Raw genomic sequence first — 23,159 nt, 5'->3', positions numbered from 1 at the left:
CCTAATTTATTATCTTTCTTGCTAAAGTTAATTTGCTTATTTTGCATTTATGCATATTATTTCTGTTTGTTATTTCCGCTAATTTAGATAATTATTTACGTTGTTGTTTATTGGTCACTGTGGCTTTTCGTTGATTACATAAGTGGGTCAAGGTGGGAGGGACCTCAGGCTGCGAGGGCATATGGTTTTTTACCAGCTACAGAGAGGCAGCAGAAATGTCTGTGAGCTTGCTTACTGTTGTAAATAAACCTCCTCAAACGGATATTTTGCATGGACAGTTTTGATTTGGTGCCTCTTACCCTGCGTGAAGCCGAAGTCACGACGCAGCCTCAGTGGCCATTTGAGAAGTTGGAATTTTTGTTTTTTTTGATTTAAGTTTATGGACAAATAGCCACTACAACTAATATACATGTCAATAAATCCTCCTAATCACCGCTTTTGTCTGTTTGAGTCTATCCAGGTTGAATTAATGAAAGCTTAAACCCATGGCGTGTAGTGGGCTTTGCTTCCTTTTTTTATATCTTATTGCTTTAAAAAGTTATTAACCGACAAATACAGGAAAATCCACTGTGACAATGCACGACGTTGGCTGGAATTTAAATATCACAGGCCCTGCACTTTTCCCTCACAGAACCTTCCTGTTTTGGGAAGAAGAATTTAATGATCTGATTAATGAATTTTATGAATGATTTGAATTGAATTGAATGATCCAATTATGAGGAAAGATGAGCAAAGATTACTCTAGAACACTTTAGAAAACTACATACGGGGGAATTTGTCACATTGCTTTTTGTAGTCACACTAGAGGGCGCTGTACGTTGGTACTGATATTAATCGGTGTTCTTCTCTTCCAATAATCATTTTCTTATTTGGACTCAGGGGCGTCGGACTGGGGGGGTAAAGGGTACTACGTACCCAGGGCCCAGAGCAGGAGAGGGGCCCTCAAAAATGCTGAAAAAAGCGTTCATCATTGACACTATAAGAACTGAACACAACCTGCCTAAAATACAATGGCTGCTACACAGAATTTTGCACAAACAATAATGATGGATAATATCTCAGGGCCCGGACACCCCTTTAAACATGTGCCACATGGTTCAGCCCACACACCGGTGTTCAGTACCAGCTTCAGCTCAGCAGTGACTTTGATGAGGTGGATTCTGTAATGTAATGACACAGAGCTATGAGGAAAGACAGATATTAGTCTGGCCTCGCTCTAATGTGCTTGTATTTAACACTAGCCTGTTCTAGCGGACCTTAGAGGAAACTTTCTGTCATAAATGACACTTAAACATGAGGTGAGGTGAGTCCTGCCTCTGCCTGCGCTGAGTCAGAGTCAGAGACAGAGCTCCTTCTCTTCTCGTTTTAACCTCTAAAGTTTCTCTTTCCTCATATTTATTATAATTGAGCCTCAGGCCAATACTGTGACAAAAGCCACAAGGCGCACGCCGTTTTCGCCGAATTAATGATGCTAATTAGCCGCGCGCATTTGGATTCACATTATAAATGCACAGCTTTGGAGACGAGTCAGCGTGGTTCTACTGAAAGGTGGAGCTCGTGCCATTTAGTCTATTACAACATAACTTTTTACAACAAGAATTTACTGACAATGCACTTAAAGGCTTCAAATATGGTGAGAGACTGAATCAGACTGAAGCCCTTGAGTTTTGTGTTCAGGCCTGTGGCCACAGAGACATCATAGTATCATCACTTTATGTAAAATAGCATTTTAAAAGTCACACATGTGTTATTCTCAGCACACCCTCCTATTTAATGTGGTCTACTAATAATCATTATGCTCTACCTAAAATTAGCCATTTCAATTGGCCCAATGAAAGTAGAATATTCCATTATAGGTTATTCCATTTCTGTAACTGAAGCCAAATCAGATGCAAACAAACAAACAAACAAAAACAAACAAACCATGACCTAAGTACCCATAGGATTGGATTGTGTTTGTATATGAAGCACTTTTTTGGCCGACCCATTTTGTCACTTCGTTAAGGTATATATAATAAAGTTCTAATAGAATATAAATGAACTGTACTGTCAAACCACTAAACCACTGTTATGTGGTCCAAGGACATAGAATATGAATTTCATGTGGGGGGGGGGGGGGGTCCACCAAGTTAGTTTCTACCCAGGGCCCAGAATTTGGAGCTACGCCCCAATTGGACTGAAGACATTTCAATAGTTTTTGCCTTTTTCCCAAACTTTAATGTCTGGGTTATTTTTGAGAGGTTTGCTTTTGCTAGTGCAAAAAACAAAAGAACAGATGTTAGCTTTGGTTTGAGCCCTTTTAGAGTCTGTCCACTGCTCATTCTAAGTTAACATAAGGGAACTATGAGTCCCTACAGCAGCAGGAGGAGCAGGAGGGGGATAAATAGAGCTCCAGAGTGTTGGTGCAGAGACGCTGTAACTGCAACACCAAAGTCATTAGGAAGACTGTGCATGTCACGCGTGCAAGTTGCAAGTTTATGAATAATGCACCAGTTCATTAGCCTGGCTAACCCCAGACTAAAATCACAAGTGATATTTAGTCTGGGGACCACCAATTCATTTTCTCGTAGGAGAGGTGTGGTTTACGAAAGTCTATCATGCGTCTGCACGAGGCCACAGCCAATCGTATCATCGTATCCGATGACGTATGACGTACCCGCTGTAAACTTTCGAGCTAAACTATTTAGAACACGGCCTAAAGCTCGATCGAAAAATAGCGTCGCGTCTGCTGCTGTCATGTTTGATCCGTAAATAAACGTCTTTTTTTTTAATCCCTAAATAAACATCTTGCCGTCCCTCCTCGTTCTGTGGTTGGTTCCCAAATCCACGCGAACTTTGGGCCATGGTCCCCAGGCTGTTGTGCAGTTCCAAATGATTCGAGCGCACACAGCAGCATGGCGTTAGCCAGGTTACCAGTTCATGGGGCTCTTGACTGATGGGCCCCAAGCAGCTGCCCGCCTTCCCTAATGGCGAGCTCCCCCTCAGCCTTTGGCAATCTTACTTTAACCTCTTACCCCGTCTGAGCCAAGCACATTTTCTCCAGTTCAGCCTTACCCAAATCTAGAAGCTTCTCGACTGGAGAGCAACAGCGTAATATCTCATTTGAAAGCTAAGACCTGCAGAAGTGATCAAAACTTTGTTGTCATGTTGTTGCCGCACGTTTTTGTCACATTTTTGAAGCGTTGTTGTCATTTTGTCTCTTTTTTGTCGGCTTTTGTTACTTTTTTTTTTAACGTGCTTTCATCACGTTTGTGCAACTTTTTGTGCCTTTTTTTCCATTTCTTTTTGATTGTGTGTTTGTGTCACCTTTTTGTTGTGTTTTTGTTGCTTTTCCAGCCGTTTTTTTCTCTCTCCTTTGTTGCTTTTCTGTTGCGCTATTGTCACAATTTTGTTGCTTTTTTGTTGCATTTTCAAGATTAAGCTGCATTTTCATCCTAATCTTCATCGCTAGAATAATGCTTGTTTTTCTTAAGCTTTTAGATTTGGTAAAGACAAACTGAAGAAATTGTGCTTGGTTCAGCTGGGGGTTAAGAGGTTAAAGTAGTTCAACTGTTATATCTTAATTCAAGCAGCTTTGAAGCCTTTTATCCAAGTTCAGAAATCACTCCAGTTCCAGTTCTTGTTTTATTTCTCAAGTCTCTCCAAGTCCCACCACCTCACGCTACGGTGAAGCAGGAAAAACGTGAGGAGAATCGAATGCAAAAACACGCAGAGAATAATCCACGCTTTGTAATTGGCATCTGTCCCAGCAGAGGGCGCCCGTGCGTCACTTACGTCAGATGAACTTTCTGATCTTCCGCGTTGAAACTTTGTGACTGCGCCTGAAAAGGACTTTTCTCCCGAACAGAAACCGTTTCACGTCTGTCTCTATTAAACTGAAGACTGACACTGCAGAGGGACAGGCGAAAGAATGGCAGCAATCGGTAAGAGACTCACACAAGTGTAGTTTATTAGTAAACCAACTATTAGACAAACAAATCAAACAAAACGAAAGTGTCACAGGCCCAAGGTTAGCCTGAGTTTCACAATTTTCAACTGATTATAAAAAAGTTTACAGTCAGTTACCGCCTAACAGAGGTGGGTGAAGCGCTTACTCAAGTAAGAGTAACAGTACTTTAAAAGTTACTTGAGTATTGTGGGTAACTGCGTGTAAACGTCTCCATGTTTCAGTCGTGACATAAATGATGAGAAACAAAACTTCATAAAATTGTCCTACTTTCAAAGAAAATATAGTAAAAACATTTTTAAAAAAAATATTGTTTTGAAGAATAAAGAAACAAAAGAAGAAATGCACATATTTAAGTGTCAAAGATTTGACACTTAAATATGTGCTCACAGTGGAAAAAGAAACAGATAGGCCTACTTATTTTAATTTTACTCAAGTAGAAGTAAAACTTTCTCTATGAGAAAATGACTTGCTAAAGTACAATTACTTCTTACAGTAGTTTTATCATATGGTACTTTTTACTTGTACTTAAATAAAATTATTTCAAAGTAACATTACTCTTGAGTAAATATTTTGACGACTCTACCCACCTTTGAGTGAGAGCATAAAGTATTTGCTAGTTGTTGTTTGTTGTTATAATGTTGCTTGAGTACTGTGAGTAACTGAGCGAAGTCTGTAGACATTAAGTTAGTTAATATTCCTTTCATTCAAGTAAGAAACAGATACTGAATTTTAATATTACTCAAGTAATGTTTGAAAAAACTACTAGCAAAAGTACAGTTACCTGTCTTTTGTTGTTGTTGATTATATTTATGTTGTAAACACAGCAAAAAAAATCTTGTTACATTGTCTTCACCTAGATTTTTATGGAGCAAGGTTAGACACAAGTAGAATCTGAATTAGTACCATTTATATTGGGGATGGTCCTCCTTTCCTCACTTTGTCACCACTTAGAGCTGTTCACAAGTGTGAACCTGCAGATGATTCATTTGCTTGAGCAATTCAGACATGCAGTATGGGATTGTGAGAGCTAGAAACGAGATTGGGCCAAAACTGAAAATGTAACAATTTGAACTGGAATCAAGGCAATAAAACAGAACAGTAAATAAGACAGCAACTGTAGAAGAGCTGTGCAGCTCTCTCAGTGGCAGACTGAGACACCCTCAGTGCAGGACGGAGCGCTACCGCAAAGCCTTCATCCCCACTGCTGTCAGACTGTGCAATAAGACTGTGAAGTAACATGTGCAATAATTTCTGTATCAGCTGCACTTTATTAACTGAGTGATCTTCTTGAACGCCGACTGTAACAAGTGAATTTCTCCTTTGTGAGATCAATAAAGGATTATCTTATCTTATCTTAAAATATAAAGGTCACATGACCACATTTGTGTTCTGTTGACTAGATTTAGGGGGTGTCTCACATTACCCACTGTCCCACATTACCCCGTTCTCCCCTACAATATCCCACTGTCCCTTTGTCTTTTCTGTCAACGTAGTATTTACTCTCATGGACAATTAATGAGTAAAAAAAATGCAACATGCTATGACACCTGCAGTGGCGCTTATGGCCTCAGGGGGCATGAGTTACTTAGTGCTGCTGTAAGTAATAGTTATTAGTTATGTCAGTCAGTCGGATAAAAAAAGTTGATTTAAATTGCTAAAAGTTCAAGATGGCTACTTTTTTAGGCCACATGGCAGAAGATTAAACACAAAAAAACACATGCATTTTGTATTGTAAATGAGTACTTTGTGAAATAAATATTTGGTCAGGTAATTGATAAAAATAGGGGGAAAATGCTATTTTTTTGTATTTTGAATAATAAATCGCATTGAGCAAGTTCTAAATATTCTTTAAATTTGCTAATATTTTGGCTACTGAATCTTTATATAACCCATCATCAAATGCTGGGTTGGAGGAAAGCAGATTTATTATGATTATTTTTTACATAGTACGAGGAAGCGGGTCACGACTAGACTATTCTTTATTCTTTATTCGGATCCCCATTAGCACCCACAGGTGGTTGCTAGTCTTCCTGGGGTCCTGAACCAATATAAAATTACAAAACAGTTAAAATAGAATACATGAATGTTACACATTTCATATAATCATGCAGCCTTATAGGACACATCTAGGACATGGTGACTATGCTCACATGTACTGAGCTAATTGACTTTTTACTTTCAGCTTGAAGTGTGGTTTACTTTTAGTATTTCTAATATTAAAAGGAAACGAGTTCCAGGCGTTTGCTCCTCTGTACAGAACAGTTCTTTTCATTGTGTTACTTTTGGGTCTGGGAACAACCAAAGAGTTTGTCGTCACTTGGCGAGTCACATATCTGTGACCAAACCCGCTGAATAAGAGTTTGTTAAAGAGGGGGTATTCTGCTTTTTTCAATCACATCGCACCAGTCTATATCACACAGACCAACAGAAGGTTTGGTCATCATTGCTGTGTGATATAGACACACTACAATGATGAGCAAACCTTCTGTTGGTCTGTAAATGCAGTAAATTAGAATAACTGCCTTGTATAAAATGTCTCTCTCAAAATGGCTGTAGTGAATGTCTTGAAATAGGCCTCTGTCTCTTTAAGAACCTCTGAGCCTTTAGACACGCCCCCTCCACACGCTGTCTGTGGCATCAGTGGGGAGGGGGTTCTGCTGAGGAGCAGTGGTTGGTTACTCGGCTGGTGACGAAAGCTCGGAGGCGTCTCCAGGAGGTGGGGGCGTTCCTAGGAGGACTCAGGCAAACCTATCCCTAAAATGGCCGCCATCAGAGTTTTTACAGATTACTCAAAAATACGTGAATGTGCCAAGGCAACACTTCAGGCATGTTTTTAATGAGGGAATGACAGAATAACATGATGGAAAGCTTGAAAAAGTCCATTTTGCATAATACCCCCCCTTTAAACAAAAAAACTGGGCTGTTTGTCCATCAAAACTTTGTGCATGAACATGAGGAGACTGGCCTGTAGTTTGGCCTCAACCGTTAACCAAGACAGTCTCCTGTGCATCTCACGGGCATTAGTGTGGAAAGGACAGTGGAGCACAACTCTAGCTGCTCTGTTCTGAGCAATCTGAAGTCTCTGAAGATGCTTTTGTGTAGCATTGGACCACATTATAGGGCAGTAATGTAGGTGAGCCAATACTATGCTTTGGACAACAGTTTTCAGAACAGGAGTTGGGCAGTAAGCAGAACATTTCTTTGCGTTCGGATCGTGTAGTGTGGGCGGCAGACTAGACCGCGACTAGACCCGAGTCGTAGGAAATCAAACATGTTGATTTTTAAGCCCGATTTTGGATGCACAGGAGATGCGTGGGTGATTTGACCGCCCCATGAACACACAGAATGCAGCGGCCAAAGACAGATTGAAACAAAGACAGAAAAGCACTGCAGTGCCTCCTATTCCATTTCTCTGTTAAAACAGCGGCACAAACAACTCATTTCATGGCCACAGCCCCACACCAAACAGCACAAATTTATATCACCAAAAGTTCACCACAACCACCTTTTTAAGCTACATTTCAACCACGAACAGGGTATGGTGGCACTTTCTGAGTTTGGAGACAAACTGTTCTGCTTCACTTTGCCGCTAACAGCTAGCCTGTCTCCGCTGTCTCCTCCGCCTCCTCCATCTCGTCTCCTTTTCTTCTTAAACCCTCTGAAATGCGTCCCGCTTCTTCGTGTCGCTGACTTTTATCTGCGATGTTGTGTCATTGTTGAGAGAGAGGCCCCTTCATCACTACAGCCCTGCCAAAAGGTACAATGACACAATGTCTCTGTTTCTCTGCGTCAGTCAATCCAATTATTACCAACAAAAAGCAAGTAGCACAAGTTTTAGAAAATATGAACATTTGATCCCTGTATTTTGCAGTATGTTAGAGCATGTTTGATGATTAAACTTTGAATATGATTATTCAATGTAATAACTACTTCTTCTCTGCCTCTCTCTCCCTCGTGCAAGAGGGGAAAAAAAAACGTAAGTAAAAGAGGTCTAGCTTCAACTCGATCTCCGCTGTAACCGTTGTTTATTATTTCATTAGGACTTTTATTTCTCAAAGTCGTTGCCTTATGCTGCTCACTTTGAGCTCCTCGTGGGGCAGCAGCTTCGGCGGAGGTGACCGGGACGAAGGAGGAGGAGGAGGCGCGGTGATGTCGCTTCAGAGGCGGCCAGGAGTGGAGTGAGCTGAGTGAACAGGTGGACGATGTGAGTGTCGGGGCTCCTGTAGCCGCCTCATCACTCACGGAAACCACGCGCCTTTTTCTCTCCCATGGCCTGGGAGAGCTGGCGCTGGGAGCATTCGGGAGCTCTCGCTCTCTCTCTGTTTCTCCGGAGCTGTGCTCGAAAACCCTTTCTCCGCAGGCCGCGCTCACATCCCGCGCGTCGTGCATTCGAATAATACTGTAGAAAAAAATGAGCCGTTCACCTCCGCGAACCCGTTCATATCACATCACTATCACCGCCGACAGACACACAAACACACGCCAGAGGAGCCGTGGACAGGCACACAGACAAAATAAAGCGTCTGCAGCCTCACTGCAAAAAGTCAAGGATATTTTTTGGTTGAGCGTTTGATATGATGTGTGTGGCGTGAGTGCGTGTGAAGGCACTCAAATGCGTGTGTCTCACGGTGAAAGCATGAGAGTTGGCAGCCCTGGACCAATCGGGACACGCACACGTTTTCCCACACTCACAAACACAGGCCTACCTTTGTGGAGTTGGGGTCAGTTTTTGAAGCCGGGGGAGAAATGTGACCTCCAAGTTATCTTTTGCTACAGCGAAGATCCCATCTTCTCTTAGCCTGTTTTAAAGGAGACTGAGTGATAGATACAGTGCCTCTCGTAAGTATTCATACACCTTGAGCTTTTGCACATTTTGTCATGTTTACAACCCTAAACATAAAGATTTTATTTTAAATTTTTTACTGACGTTTACACACAAGTAACAGACAACTGTGAAGTGAAAGCAAAATGATACATGATTCTGTTATTTTTCAAAAAATAGAAAAGTGAAAAGTGGGGCGTGCATAAGTATTCATACAGCATTTTCTGAGTGCATTAAATTGCCTTTAAAACATTCCTAATGACTCCAGAATGTTCACACCTTGGCCTAACGGTTAAATAGAGGCACCTGTGTGTAATCTACTCTCAGTATAATTACAGCTGTTCTGTGAGGGCCTCAGAGCTGTGGTCGGAGTGTATTGGTCACTGAACAGCATAATGAAGGTCAAGGAGCACCAGAGAGGTCAGGGATAAAGCTGTGGAGAAGTTTAAAGCAGCATTAAGTTATACAAAGATTTCCCAAGATTTAAACATCTCCCGGAGCAACTGTTCAATCCATCATTCAGAAATGGAAAGAGTATAGCACCACTGCAGACTTACCAAGACACGGTCGTCCACCTAAACTAACAAACTGAACAAGGAGACACTGGTCAGAAATACAACCAAGTGCCCCAAGATAACTCTGGAGGAGCTGTGAAGTCCTGCCGCTGAGCTGGGGGAATCTGTACATGGGACAACTATAAGTCGTATCTACACAAATCTGGCCTTCATGGACGAGTGGAAGAAGAAAGTCATTATTGAAAGGAGGCCATAAGAAATCCTGTTTGAAGTTTGCTAGAAGTCCTATGGAGGACACAGCTCCATGTGGACGAAGGAGCTTTGGTCAGATGAGACAAAAATTGAACTTTTTGTCCCAGATGCAAAACGTTTTGTATGGAGCAAACCTGACACTGCTCATCGTCCTGAGTGCACCATCCCCAGTGTCAAATATACGGGGGGAGCATCATGATGTGGGGCAGCTTTTCCTCAGCGGGGACTGGGGAGATTGTAAGAATAGTTGGGAAGATGGATGGAGCCAAATACAGAGACATTTTGGAGGAAAACCTGCTGGAGTCACAAGAGAACTGAGGCTGGGGCGGAGATTCACCTTCAGCAGGACAATGACCCTAAACACAAAGATAAATCTACAATGGAATGGTTCAATAAAAACATATTAATGTGTTAGAATGGCCCAGTCAAAGTCCTGACCTAAATCCTATTGAAAATCTGTGGAATAATCTGAAAACTGCTGTTCACAAACGCTCTCCTTCTAATGTGACAGAGCTTGAGTTGTTTTTTAAAGAGGAATGGGCTAAAATGTCAGCCTCTACATGTGCAAATCTTGTAGAGTCAGACCCCAAAAGACTTGCTGCTGTTATTGCAGTAAAAGGGGGTTCCACAAAGTATTCATTCACGCTGTATGAATACTTATGCAAGCTCCACTTTTCACTTTTCTATTTTTTGAAAAATAACAGAATCATGTATCATTTCACTTTCACTTCACAGTTGTCTGTTACTTGTGTGTGAACGTTCAGTAAAAAAATCAAAATATTTTTTTTATGTTTAGGGTTGTAAACATGACAAAATGTGCAAAAGTTCAAGGTGTATGAATACTTTCGAGAGGCACTGTATTTCTCACACTTGTGTTGTGGGTAAACGGAAATACTTCATACTGGTGTGAAATGCAGTCGTCCGTGTCTACAGCACTTGCTAACAGAACACAGGTGTACTCTAATGGCCTCAAATGACCTGTGACAGAAACCGGGAAGAGCAAAGAGCAGACTGCAGACCGGAGCCGCCTCAGATTCAGCACTACACATCCATCACAGCAGAACCACGAAAAAAAAAACACATTTTCAAGTTCAACTAAAACCGTTACAGGTTGTAAAACAATCTACGCCCACATTATAATTAAGAACAGTAATGATATATTAATGAGGTCACATTGAAGAATATATTAAAATTAGGGTCCGACCGATACTAGGGTGTTTTCAATATTGATCGGTATCTCCAGGACCGAAAGTGACAGAGACTTCCCTTTAAAATGAGCCTCAAACCAGGCCTTGGGGGTGAAACATTTATATAATTTCAGAATCATAAGAGACTGAGGCTTTTATGTTTTGTAATCTAATGATTTTTGTTTTTAAAACGAGCTCCCTCTGAAGTACTGACTAAACATGAATACAGTGCCCCCTGCTGTCACAGTTCAACACGTTTAGAAGCTTCATGCCAATGGTCGCAGGCTGATCTGCTTTTTGGCCACAACACTGGGGGCCGCCATTGCTCTGCCATTGCCCTGCCGTAGTACCTCCATATCGCCGCTAGAGCCCCATTGAAAAGCATTGGACTTTAAACACGTTAAAAACAACTTTAACGCCTGCTTTCTATTTTTGAAACACTTTCTTTGGCTAGATCTTCCTCCTGAGACAACGCTGGGTTAGGCACAATTAAAGAAACCAGGCTGTTTTTTGTAAGAAGAATTTTTGAAATCTCGTACTTAATGAGGGTCGGACTGTTAGCATTGGAGCAGCGCGAGCTACACGTCACGCAAGGGCCGAGTCTACAGTGAAGATCCCGCCCTTATGCCCTTTTTAGGCACATGGTTCGTCAGAGCTGGGGAGGGGGAGTCTGTAAATCCACCATGAATTCCCCCTCGAACGTGATCACTATGGTGAACGGGGAGGAGTGAGCAGAAGACGTCCATTATATATACAGTCTATGCTTCATACACAGGATTATAGACCAGACATTTTTAAACATCAGCGGTGCATATCGGCATAATAGATATATTTCAGGGGTCTCAAACTCCTTTGGACTGGGGGCCAAAAATGCGAACCCAGTGTTGGTCAGGGGCCGCAACAGACGAAGCCTTTTATATTAAGTCAATTATGATTTAGCAACTTTTTATTGTTTGCTATAATATAACTTAAAATAGACTGTACATGACCTATCTGCACATTTTTAAGCTTCTAGAGGTTTCCAATCAGCCAAACATTTGCTGAGCTTCTAAATTTAAAATTACAGACTCAGACAATTTGTTTTTTTGTAATTAATCCCAATGCAAAATGTACAACAAATGTCATTTTAATTTAGTGAAGAAAAGCCCAACCAGGGACTGGAGCTGATCATGAGCACCAGCAAAAAGCATCAGCTTCAAACTTGTTTTGTTCTGTGTTCATTTTCAATGACCCTGTCACATAATAAACACATCAATGAATGTGTCGAATCAGACACTTTTCCAGACTCTGGTGTGTCTGAGATCAGCTCAGATTCACCTCATGTAAATAATGTGGAGTCACTGACCTCTGACCTCAGGCCTGTTTGTGACCGACAGCTAGAGAACTGATGTGGCTTATATTTTTTACTGTCAATGTTGCTGTAATTATTTGCAGTATTTTAATATATTTCCATATTCTCTATTTTTAATTTAACTACGGATCATGTGGTCGCACATGTGTCCTTAATAAAGATTAAATTCATTGACATGATAATGTAGCTCTGAGAGAAAAGGCTCCTCACTTTACTGCTGTGACGCTTTTTAACACTAATACAATGTGTTCGCTTTGCAAAGTCCTAAAGGTAAATCTCGTGAAGGTGGTTTTTGTCCTGCTGCAGAGCTGTAACTTTTCAGACACATGTTTAGCTGAACAACTGAAGTTTCTCCCTCACGTTCTGACGTCTCCACCTGTTTCAGAAGCTCCTCTCTCAGTCGCTGCTTTAGTCTGTTTCTCTGTTGAAACAAGTTGATAAGTCGTCTGCAGAAGCGCCGCGTCTCCCTTTCCCCGTCTGATGTTGACATTCTCGCGTCCGCAGCAGCGTTGGCGCAACCGCGCGATGCCTCATGGGAAATGTAGTTCTAACCTGTTTAATGCAATTTACCGGCAGGCCGCAAAAAATTACCTCATGGGCCGCATTTGGCCCCAGGGCCGCATGTCTGAGACGCCTGATTTAAACCTTTCATATGTTTAACAATAGGCTATTTGCGCAATAAAAAAAATCTACTTAAATTACTTAAAATATCTGCCAATATATCGGTTATTGGCCAACCCCTTTATATCAGTGTCGGGTCCAAAAAAATCCATATCGGTCGGGCCCTAATACAAAGTGTTTATTATTTCAAAGTGCATAATTATATTCTGCAGTAATATGTCGCCTGTAATTTATTAAAGTGGATTTAGGGCGCACTCACACTTGTCCATCCGAACCGCGCCCAAGCGCTGGAAGCCCCTTCTTCGGTTCGTTTGTGCAGTGTGAGTGCAATCAATCCGTGCCCGAGTCGGATCTTTGGCCCTCTTAGAGGAGGTGGGCCAGAGCGCGGCTCGGTTGCTCGTGTTTGCGCACACACACAGATACAAGCGGCGGTTGTCTGGGCGGGTGCATTTGTCAAGTAAAACAGTGAGAAAAGTCTGTATTTATCAAACAGAGCAGCGGCTGCCTCGCTCTCGTCTCCCCGGCCTCGACCGCTTCGCTCCCGGGCGGCTCCCCGGACCCCCGGCCACATACCGCTCGTCTCCCCGACTGCTCACTCCCGACGCCCTGGCCGCTTCACGCACGTCTCGGGCTGACTTTACGGGAGCGGCTGCGCTTCTCCCTCCCTGTGTCCGAGCTTCTCTGCTGCTGTACCTGGTTTGGCCGCAGGCTTTAGTGGGACAGATAAAACCTGCAGGTGCTTTTATCGCTTGTGACTTCGGTGCGTGTTCGTGTTAAGTGCTTTGTCGCAATGTAGCGTATATGAAGTATAGTCTAGACTTCCAGGAGTTCACCAACATAAAGCTGTTTAACCAGTGGCCGAAGCAGCAATGAATGACATAAACTGAGCTTCATATCTTCTGTTCTCTAGCCTTTTTAGAAGGCTGTATATGACTCCAAAGAAAGCCTCAGAGCGGCAGGTGCTGCTCCACCCCCCGCCTCAGCTGAGCGGGACAGAGGGACGCGCACTTCTCTATTTCTCTGCTTTATTAAAATCGACTATTATATTCACCATAGCCCTTTTTGTTAAACTGTAGTAAAATGCAACGAAAAGTGGAGTGAAGAGATTTGACAGGGCTCATAGACATTATTTCACGCAGCTGTTTAAGGTTTTTTTTTCTTCCGCATTATGTTGCGCTGCTGCTGCTCACGTACACTTGTAAACAACTCCTCGTGTTCGGCCACGGCTCGGTTCGTTTGCGTAAGTGTGAGCGCGGGCCGTTCGGGGCATCCAGGCCATTCCTCAAACGAGCTGGAGAGTGGCACGGTTCGGATGTCAAGTGTGAGTGCGCCCTTAAACTACACTGCTCACAAAAACTTAGGGCACACTCAAAAAACACAATGTAACTCCAAGTCAGTCAAATTTCTGGGATATCAGACTGTCCAGTTAGGAAGCCACGCTTATTGTGAATCAGTTTCACTTGGTGTTGTGGAAATTAAACAGACAACAGGTGGAAATGAGAGGCAATAAGCAAGATCACTCCAAAAGAGGAATGGTTTTGCAGGTGGTGACCACAGACCATTTCCCTGTCTTCATCCTTTGTACTGTATTTTTGGAACACTTTTGCATTTGTCCAGTGTTCTCACCACTAGAGGTATCATGAGGAGCATCTACAACCCACAGAAGTTGCTCAGGGAGTGATGCTCATCCAAAATGGCACGTCCATTCATGCTGTGGCAAAAAGGTTTGCTGTGTCTCCCAACGCAGTGTCCAGAGCATGGAGGAGATACCAGGAGACAGGCCAGTACACCAGGAGACCTGGGGGGGCCGACCGAGGTCAACAACCCAGCAGCAGGACCGCTATCTGCTCATTTGTGCACGGAGAAACAGGAGAAGCACTGCCCGAGCCCTACAAAATGACCTCCAGAGGGCCACAAATGTGCATGTTGGTCCTCAAAGGGTTAGAAACCGACTCCATGAGGGGGGTATGAGGGTCCGACGTCCACAGGTTGGGCCGGTGCTTACTGCCCAACACCGTGCAGCCCGATGGGCATTTGCCCGAGAACACAGCGATTGGCAGATTGGCCAATGGTGCCCTGTGCTCTTCACAGATGAGAGCAGGTTCACTCCGAGCACATGTGGCAGACGTGACAGAGTCTGGAGACGCCCTGGAGAACGTTCTGCTGCTGCAACATCATCCAGCATGACCGGTTTGGTGGTGGGTCAGTGATGGTCTGGGGAGGCATTTCATTGGAGGGCCGCACAGCCCTCCATGTGCGAGCCAGAGGTTCCCTGACTGGCATTGGGGACCGGGATGAGATCCTCAGACCTATTGTAAGACCATATGCTGGTGCTGTGGGCCCTGGGTTCCTTCTGATGCCTGATAATGCCAGGCCACATGTGGCCAGAGTGTGTCAGCAGGTCCTGCATGATGAAGGTATTGATGTTCTGGACTGGCCCGCCCGTTCCCCAGACTTAAATCCAATAGATACATCTGGGACATCATGTCTCGGTCCATCCATCAACGCCACATCGCACCACAGACTGTCCAGGAGCTGACTGATGCTCTAATCCAGGTCTGGGAGGAGATCCCTCAGGAGGACATCTGTGGTCTCATCAGGAGCTGCCCAGGCGTTGTAGGGAGTGCATTCAGGCACGTGGAGGCCACACACACGACTGAGGATGATACAGACTCGTTTGGAGGAATTTCTACAGAATTTCTACAGAATTTGGATCAACCAGTGACCTGATTTGTCACTTTGATTTTGACTATAATTTTGGATCCAGACCTCCAGGGGCTGAGAATTTGATTTCCATTTCTCATTCTTATGTTATTTTGTTCTCAACACATTGCCCTACACTATGAATAAAGATTTTCATCCGAAAAATCGCATTGATTGACATCTAGGATGTGTTTTTTGAGTGTGCCCTAAGTTTTTGTGAGCAGTGTATATTAGTGACTTAAACTGTATATAGTAAGGGTAGAACTTGGAATAAGGAGATGTTTTTTCTGCTCTCAGCACTTTGCTCAGTTGTTACATGAGCTTCCAAACAGCAGATGGCACTGTCTTAAATCTGCTGTGCTGACTCTGGTCTGCCCTTTACATGATGAGGTTTATCTCTGTGTTAACGGCTCTGACTCTCCCCCAGGACGAGACTCAGAGGAAATGGCAGAAGGAAAAGCACAGCCTCTAGAGGGCAGCTCTGAGCCACAGCTCTATGGGACAAAGTGAGTTCAGCCGTTTAACCTCCTTCAAAGATAAATAGTTTTTTAAAACAAAGCAAAACCAGACCATTCTTCTCTCCACAGAAACAGATCCACAGCCTCTATGTCCGCTCTGTCAATGAAGAGTGACTGGTCTAAAACCAAACCTCCATACTTCAGTCACGAACCTGCTCCAGACTCACAGTAAGAACTGACCTGAACACTATGAATCTCAGCAGATAAACTGCTTCATGATATTTGTATTGAATCAGCTTGTGATTGATTCTAACTAGGGATGCACCGATACCACTTTTTCTAAAACCTATACGAGTAGGCTACTTTGATTTAAGTACTTGCCGATACCGAATACCGATACGAGTACAAGGCATTTTCTTCAACATACTTTTTGAAGTGAAAAGATGGTTAATAGCTTGACCTTTTCACAGCAGATAGGTTAGTAATTAGTTAATTTACTCATTTACATTTCCTTGAAGAGACTAGATGCAAGTTGGTCATTTTATACTCACTACTGCCACCTCAGGTCTTCCACGTAACTGCAGCCTCTACATTAAGCTTGTGCATGACGGCACTTCGGATCGAAGTAACACCTTTCTGAGTGACAGTGCAGGATTGTAAAGGCAGTTGTGGTGAACAGGTCTGGGCTCATTCTACACACTAGGACATGGCTGGAACATGTAGGGGGATGAAAATACATTGTTTTAACATTTTTAAACTCCATATAGTCCCTTTAAGTAAAGTAGACTACACTTTTAAGAGAAGTTATATCAGAATTGTACAGATGCCATTTTATTTATTTATTTGAATTTCCTTAAACATATATTTTTTTTTTATTGCACTGTCCATCATAGTCAGAACAGCTCATGTCCAAAAGCTCCTCAATGCCTGTGATTTATTAATTTATGTATTTTTATTTAACAATAGTTTTGAGATGTTGTGAAGTGTCTCTTTTCGCCTTTACTTCTGCTCTGTGTAGATTTTCTTGTGTGTTTATAGCAACTTATCCAGTAGCTACAGCATTTTTTAAATAACTCTTATATTTATTGATTTTGCAGCATAACACATAACATGATGATCTCAGTTTTATGTATGTTTACAAAATGAAAAAATTAAATAAAATTAACAAGTAAACATAAGACAGCGACCATTTGTCATGATAAAGTAAAAAATTCAAATTACACAGATTCTAATGCCGTTTTATAGGCTGACCATTTGCCCCATTTTTCTTTAAATTCAGCTTCTTTCAATCTTAAAATAAAGGTCATTCTTTCCATGGTGAATATTTCCTGCACAATGTCCATCCACTCGGTATGGCTGGATGGCTCAGGTTTAAGCCATCTTCTTGCTATTGCTTTCCTGCCTGCTGACAATAATATCTTAACCAAATATTCATCATCTTTCTTCATATTAGTCAAATCCCCAGATACACTGTGGCAAAAGATAATGGTACAGAATACTTCAGTGCTTTGCATAAAGTAAAGTGGACAGACATCCAGAAAGGATTTATCGCAATGCAGTCCCAGAAGACGTGCGTGTGGTTAGCGTCGACAGTGCCACATTGCCTCAAACACATTTGCTGAGTGGACAGTTGTTTACTTTTAATAGATGGCGTGATAAAGAATCAAATGAAATTTTTCCAATTGAATTCTATTTTTGTGAATTTGTAGATGACTGAGACGTCTCACAGATTTTATACCATTCTTCATTTGAGATCGTGACGGCTGCTTCTCTTTCCCACTTTTCTGTTTTTCTGACAGGAGATTAGGCTAGTGTACAGCTTTGATATGATTTTGCGCGTTTTCTGTTGATATGCACCACACAGTGTCTCTAAAACTGCATTAGGTTCATTTCTAGTCTTAATTTCTTTATTGTAATATTCTCTTAGTTGCAGGTATCGGAAGAAGTCTCGATTTTCTAGTCTAAATTTGTCTTTAAGATATTGAAAACTTCTTATTTCCCCATTACTGATTAAATTACAAAAGGCTGTGACCCCTCTGTTGATCCAGTTTTTGAACACTGAGTCATGCATTCCAGGTTTGAAGTCATTGTCATGGGCTACCCATCTTAGTATTTTTCTTTCTTTCTTTCAATTTTCATTGTCTTGCTACACTATACCAAATTTCCATTGTGAATTGTACGATTGGGCCAAGTAATTCTATTAAATCAGTTGGTACCTTGTCCTCTCCCATGAGTGTCTGAATATTGTATCCAGGGATGCATGTCTCAATCTCTTTCCATCTGGCAAAATATCCAGGGTCACACCAGCAACACAGGTATCGCAATTGAGCTGCATAAAAATACTTTTTTAAATTAGGAAGGACCATGCCCCCCTTATCTTTTGGAAGCTGTAGTGTTGAATACCTAACTCTAGCCTTCTTCCCATCCCAAATAAACTTTGATAACAGTTTGTCCCACTCTGTGAATTGTTTTGACGGTATATTCACTGGAAGGGCTTGAAATAAATAAAGCAGCCTTGGGAGGATGTTCATTTTTACCACATTTATTCTATCACTTAAGTCGAGTGGATAAGTAGACCAACTCTTGATGTCCGTTCTAACACTTTCGTTTATTGGATTGTAGTTAAAATTATATTGTAGTGAAGGATCTTTAGACAGAATTACTCCGAGGTATTTGATTTTGTTGGTGTTCCATTTTAGATCATATGTGCGAGCAGTTTCATTTGAGGGTGAAGTTATACGGAGTTGTCATCTGCAACACAGCTTCATAAATGGCTAACACACATGCTAATATGCTAACACACACATGCTAATATGCTAACACACAAGCTAACACGCGTTTGGACTGACTCACCGCTCTGCTCCATCGCTGTTTACATTATGGGACTTGCGTTGGTTATAAAAGTTAATCCACTTTGGTTCTGGTGAAGGTTCCCCAAACATCCATCAGAGACAGTCACAGAAAAACACTATTTTGGTGATAGTCGCTGAATCCCGGAGAAAAAAAAACAGCTGAGTGGCCTCTTCCTGAAAAAGGTTGAATAAACTCCTCGTCCTCGAAGCCAAACGCGCTTCTTTTTCTCCGTGACATTATCGTTAGGTAAGAATAAAGAACAGGCGTGTCCAGAATAGGTAATATCGAGCTCCATCTTCACAGCTGCAGCACAAACTACGTCTGTTCAGACGCTCAGGGGTGTTTGTTTTGGCCTCAGCTGACCTGGAAGCACCTCGGGCACATCCTTTTTTATTTTTTTTTCCACCTTTTTTTCTCTTTGTTTTTTTCTTACGACAGAAATAATGAAAAAGCTGTTTTACAAATTAAAATCAGGCTGTAAGGCATTGCATTACAGACGTCGAGCACTTCCGTTCCGCTGTGACGACACAACTGAGCACGTCAGTCGTTGACCAGGAGAGGGAGGAGCAGCTGCTCAGAGAGCAGGATTCAGGAGGATTACTGAGAGCTGCGTGAATGAAGCCACAAACCACTCTGGGGGTGTTTTTGATGAGGAAATAGCATAACAACATGGCTAAAAGCTCTAAAAAGTCGATTTTGCATCATATAGGACCTTTCAGTCATCTTTCTGCCGAATCGCTTGAGCCAGGGGCTCGATGTATAAAGCGAAAAGGGTGGGGCTTAATCCGCAGCCCTGCCTACAGCCTCTACTGAGTTCAAACCTGTCTGTCAGAGATCCATTCACTTTTATTCTTGCAGTTGGCTTATTATAAATTGCTCTAATACACTGAATGGAGTCATTAGTGAGGCCAAATTTCTCCAATGTTAGATATAAGAAATCTCAGTTTACTCGATCGAAAGCCTTTTCTGCATCGAGGCTGATCATGGCCGCTTTAAGCTTATTGCTGGAAATATTGTGAATTACTTGAAGACTTCTTCTGATATTATCTTGTGTTTGCCTACCAATTATAAAGCCAGTCTGATCCTCATCAATTATATCATAAATAAAGGTTTCAAATCGTTTAGAAATAATAGATGTATATAGCTTATAGTCCACATTTAAAATTGAGATTGGCCTATAATTGGCACAATTTTCTCTATCTTTATTTTCTTTGGGAATCAGTGTAATAATTGCTTCCTTCCATGAGGGAGGGGTGTTGCCTTCTTTATGGATATAGTTTAAAGCTCTAAGAAGAAGTGGTTTTAGTTCGTCCTTAAATATCCTATACCACTCACTGGGGAAACCGTCACTACCTGGGGCTTTATTTGCCTTTAGTCTACTTATTGCTTTATCCAGTTCGTTTGATGTAATTTCAGCTATTATTGTTTTATTTTGAATTTCTCCTATACAAGGAAGGTCTAATTTATCTAGGAATGCTCTAATCGACTCTTTTTTTGGGGTGTCCTCTACCGAGTATAATTTGCTGTAATACTGATAAAAAATGTTTTCTATTTCTTTTGGCTCAGTTTGAAGCTTTTGCGAGGTAGGGTCTTTGACTTTCAGAATTGCTGAATCTGCTTGTTGTTTGCGTAATTTTCTAGCAAGCAACTTGGTAGATTTTGGGCCTAGATCATAATATGCTTGTTTTGTATATCTCGCTTTTTTCTCTACATCATCATCTAAATATTTTTCAAGTTGCAATTTCAATTTTTGTATTTCTTTTTGGGTGTCCTGATCCCTTTTCCGAATGGATTTTTCATCTCGGTCCTTTAAATCTTTGATTAATCTTTAATTAATCTTAGATTCAGTTACTCGGTAGAGGTCTTCCTGTCTCATTATAAAATAATCTATTCTGGAATGTACCAAGTGAGGCACTGAATAATGAGTCTAGTCCCTCATAGTTGAATGAAGCTTCCTCCACACATCCACCATGCCAGTCTCTTCCATCATAGTGTTAAGTCATTTTGTGAGACTTTTTTTTACTTCTGTTTTTACTTGTGGTATCTAATTTCAAATTTAAAACTGAATTCCAGTCCCCTCCACAAACACAGATCCCTTCCGCTTCAGCTGTGAGCGTGTTAAAGAATTCTTTATAAAATGTTGTTTCGCTTTCAGGTGGTGCGTAGATGTTAACCAACGTCATAAGATTATTTTCGATTTTACCCTTTACCACAATATATCGCCCCTCCTTATCCTTTACTTCTTTGAAAATGTCAAACTTAATTTTTTTGGTTACAAGTATTGCAGCTCCCCTCCTATGACTTTGTGAATATGAGCTATAAAATATGTTATAACCAAATTTAGTGATTTTTTCATGCTCTAAAGCTCCTAAATGTGTTTCCTGTAGCATGATGATATGGGCATATCATCTTTCCTTATCTTATTCATCACCCTTGCCCGCTTTACTGGGTTACTTAATCCATTGACATTCAATGACATTATTTTAACCTTTAGACTGTGCATCATAAAAGTAAGCTGGATCAATTTGGTTGCTTGTCTTATAACCAACTTTAAACAAGAACATTGTAAGTAAAAACAAAACCAAACTTAAACAAACAAAACAAACAAACTCAGTTGACTTCCAAGGTAGGGTATTTGTAATTCCCTTACTTTTGCCTATATAAGGTAAGGGGAAAGGCCTCCCTCTCAGAGAGGACCCCTCCCAGAACCAGTGTATAAACCTACAAAGAGCTTTTCCACTAATTCTACCTTAGGCGTTTTAGGTCCATCAAGTCAGGCAATTTGAATCATAAAAAAGGATGACAATACTAATGTTTACATAGTTAACAGAAAGTGTCCAAATGCAATTTAACACACAGCTCTTTGGATCATAGTTTGTACCTAATTCCTTCAGGCCTCCGCGTCTTTCTCATCTCAGCTTAAGTATTGATCTTCCGTTGGAATTCCTGTAGCCGCTCCCGTGCTCTCTTGGCTGTCTCCCTCTCTCCGCGCCGGGACATGCGTTGCCATGTCGATGTTTGGTCCAGTCTTCGGGTCACTGATGTGCCGGTGTCGCTGGCGTTATCCTCCCCGTGGTGGCCCCCAGATAGAAGACCTCGGCGACGCAGCTCTCTTTCGGCTTCTTCCGCGTTGTTGTAGGTTTGCTGACCGTTCTCCCAATGGATACGCATTCGGGTATATGGCGTCTGGAAGCGGATGCCATTCTCTTTCAAAATAAGCTTAACCTTTTTATAAGCTTTGCGTTGCTGAATCACGTCTGTTGTGTAATCGTGGTCAAAAAAGAGAGTTTTATCCCCGAGCTGAATCTTCTTTTTCCAGGCGTTTCTGAGAACCGCTTCTTTGACTCTGTACTGTAGAAAGTTGACAACTATTGATCTCGGGGGTGCGTCGGGGGTCCGTTTTTCGGGCCAAGGGAGCGGTGTGCGCGTTTTATTTGGGCATCAGTCCCTTCTCCAATAAGTTTTTCGCTCACCAACAGTTTCTCGACAAGTTGAATGACAGAAGCACCTTCCATTTTCTCGGGTACCCCGTATATTCTGAGGTTGTTTTGCCTCCCCCTTGATTGCAAATCGTCAACTTTTTCAAGCAATGCCCTTTGATCTTTTAGTGTCTCTTGGAGTACTTCATTTGCCGCTGCCGACCAGCTTTCCAGCTCTTCAATGCGTGCGGCCGCCTCCTCGAGTTTATTGTTTATTGTCATGTTCTTGCAGAGTTAGCGTCGCAGAAGCCAACTGTTGGCTCATCTGTTGGCTGAACTCTGACAGTTCTTCTTTTACTTCTCTCTTTACATCTTCTTTAAACGATGTTAGATCGGAGTTTAGCTGCGTTCGAAGCCTGCTTATTTGATCACTTATATCTTTCAAGCTTGGCTGAGATATCGAGTCACTGCCGCGTGCGTTCATGCTAGCATAGTTAGCATCAAGTGCATTTGCTTCGCCTCCTTTGCGTCCCTCTTGTTCCGCTTTTCCAGTCATCGTTTGGCTTCTTGTTTTAGCACCCCCACTCATATTCCGAGTCTTTTACCAAAACTTAGAATTTATTCGCTGAATTCAAGGGGTTTTAATTGCCTGACTTTACGGAGCCCTCGCTTCACGCGTCCATCTTGTTTCGTTGCAAACCGGAAGTCCCAGCTACAGCATTTTGATGGTTTTGCTGCAGCTCATTTTTGCTCAATATGGACATGCAGCATCTCTTTTTCTGAGTACTTTCTAGTCGCTGGGTTAGTTTTTTCAGATGAATAAGCCCCTGGGCATAAAACGGAGCAAGAATCGCCAGAAATGTTAGCTGCCAGTTAGCGGTTAGTTTAGCAACATTATCAACATTAGCCTGTATCTTGTAAACACTGCAGACTCCATGCTGCAGCACTAGCAACATTTAGCTCTGGTTAGTATAAGCGTGTGGTATTGGCCCGATACTGGTATCGGTGAATCCCTAATTCTACCAAATG

General features: G+C 42.0%; 1 protein-coding gene across 1 annotated transcript in view; it reads left to right on the top strand.

The window, feature by feature from the left end:
- Positions 1-3,910: 3,910 nt before the first annotated feature.
- Positions 3,911-23,159, top strand: part of LOC306969139 (GTPase IMAP family member 8-like) — a gene marked incomplete at its 5' end in the record, with an annotated part of 328,162 nt that continues 308,913 nt past the window's right edge. Inside the window, one exon of the mRNA XM_079564739.1 lies at positions 3,911-3,923. Coding sequence (XP_079420865.1) covers positions 3,911-3,923 — 13 coding nt within the window. The remainder of the gene's footprint in view (positions 3,924-23,159) is intronic.

This window comes from Gobius niger (genome assembly GCF_951799975.1).
Source record: "Gobius niger genome assembly, chromosome: 1".
Taxonomy (NCBI): Eukaryota; Metazoa; Chordata; class Actinopteri; order Gobiiformes; family Gobiidae; genus Gobius; species Gobius niger.
The sequence above is the reverse complement of the archived record's forward strand: the minus strand, read 5'-3'. Positions and strand labels throughout refer to the sequence as shown.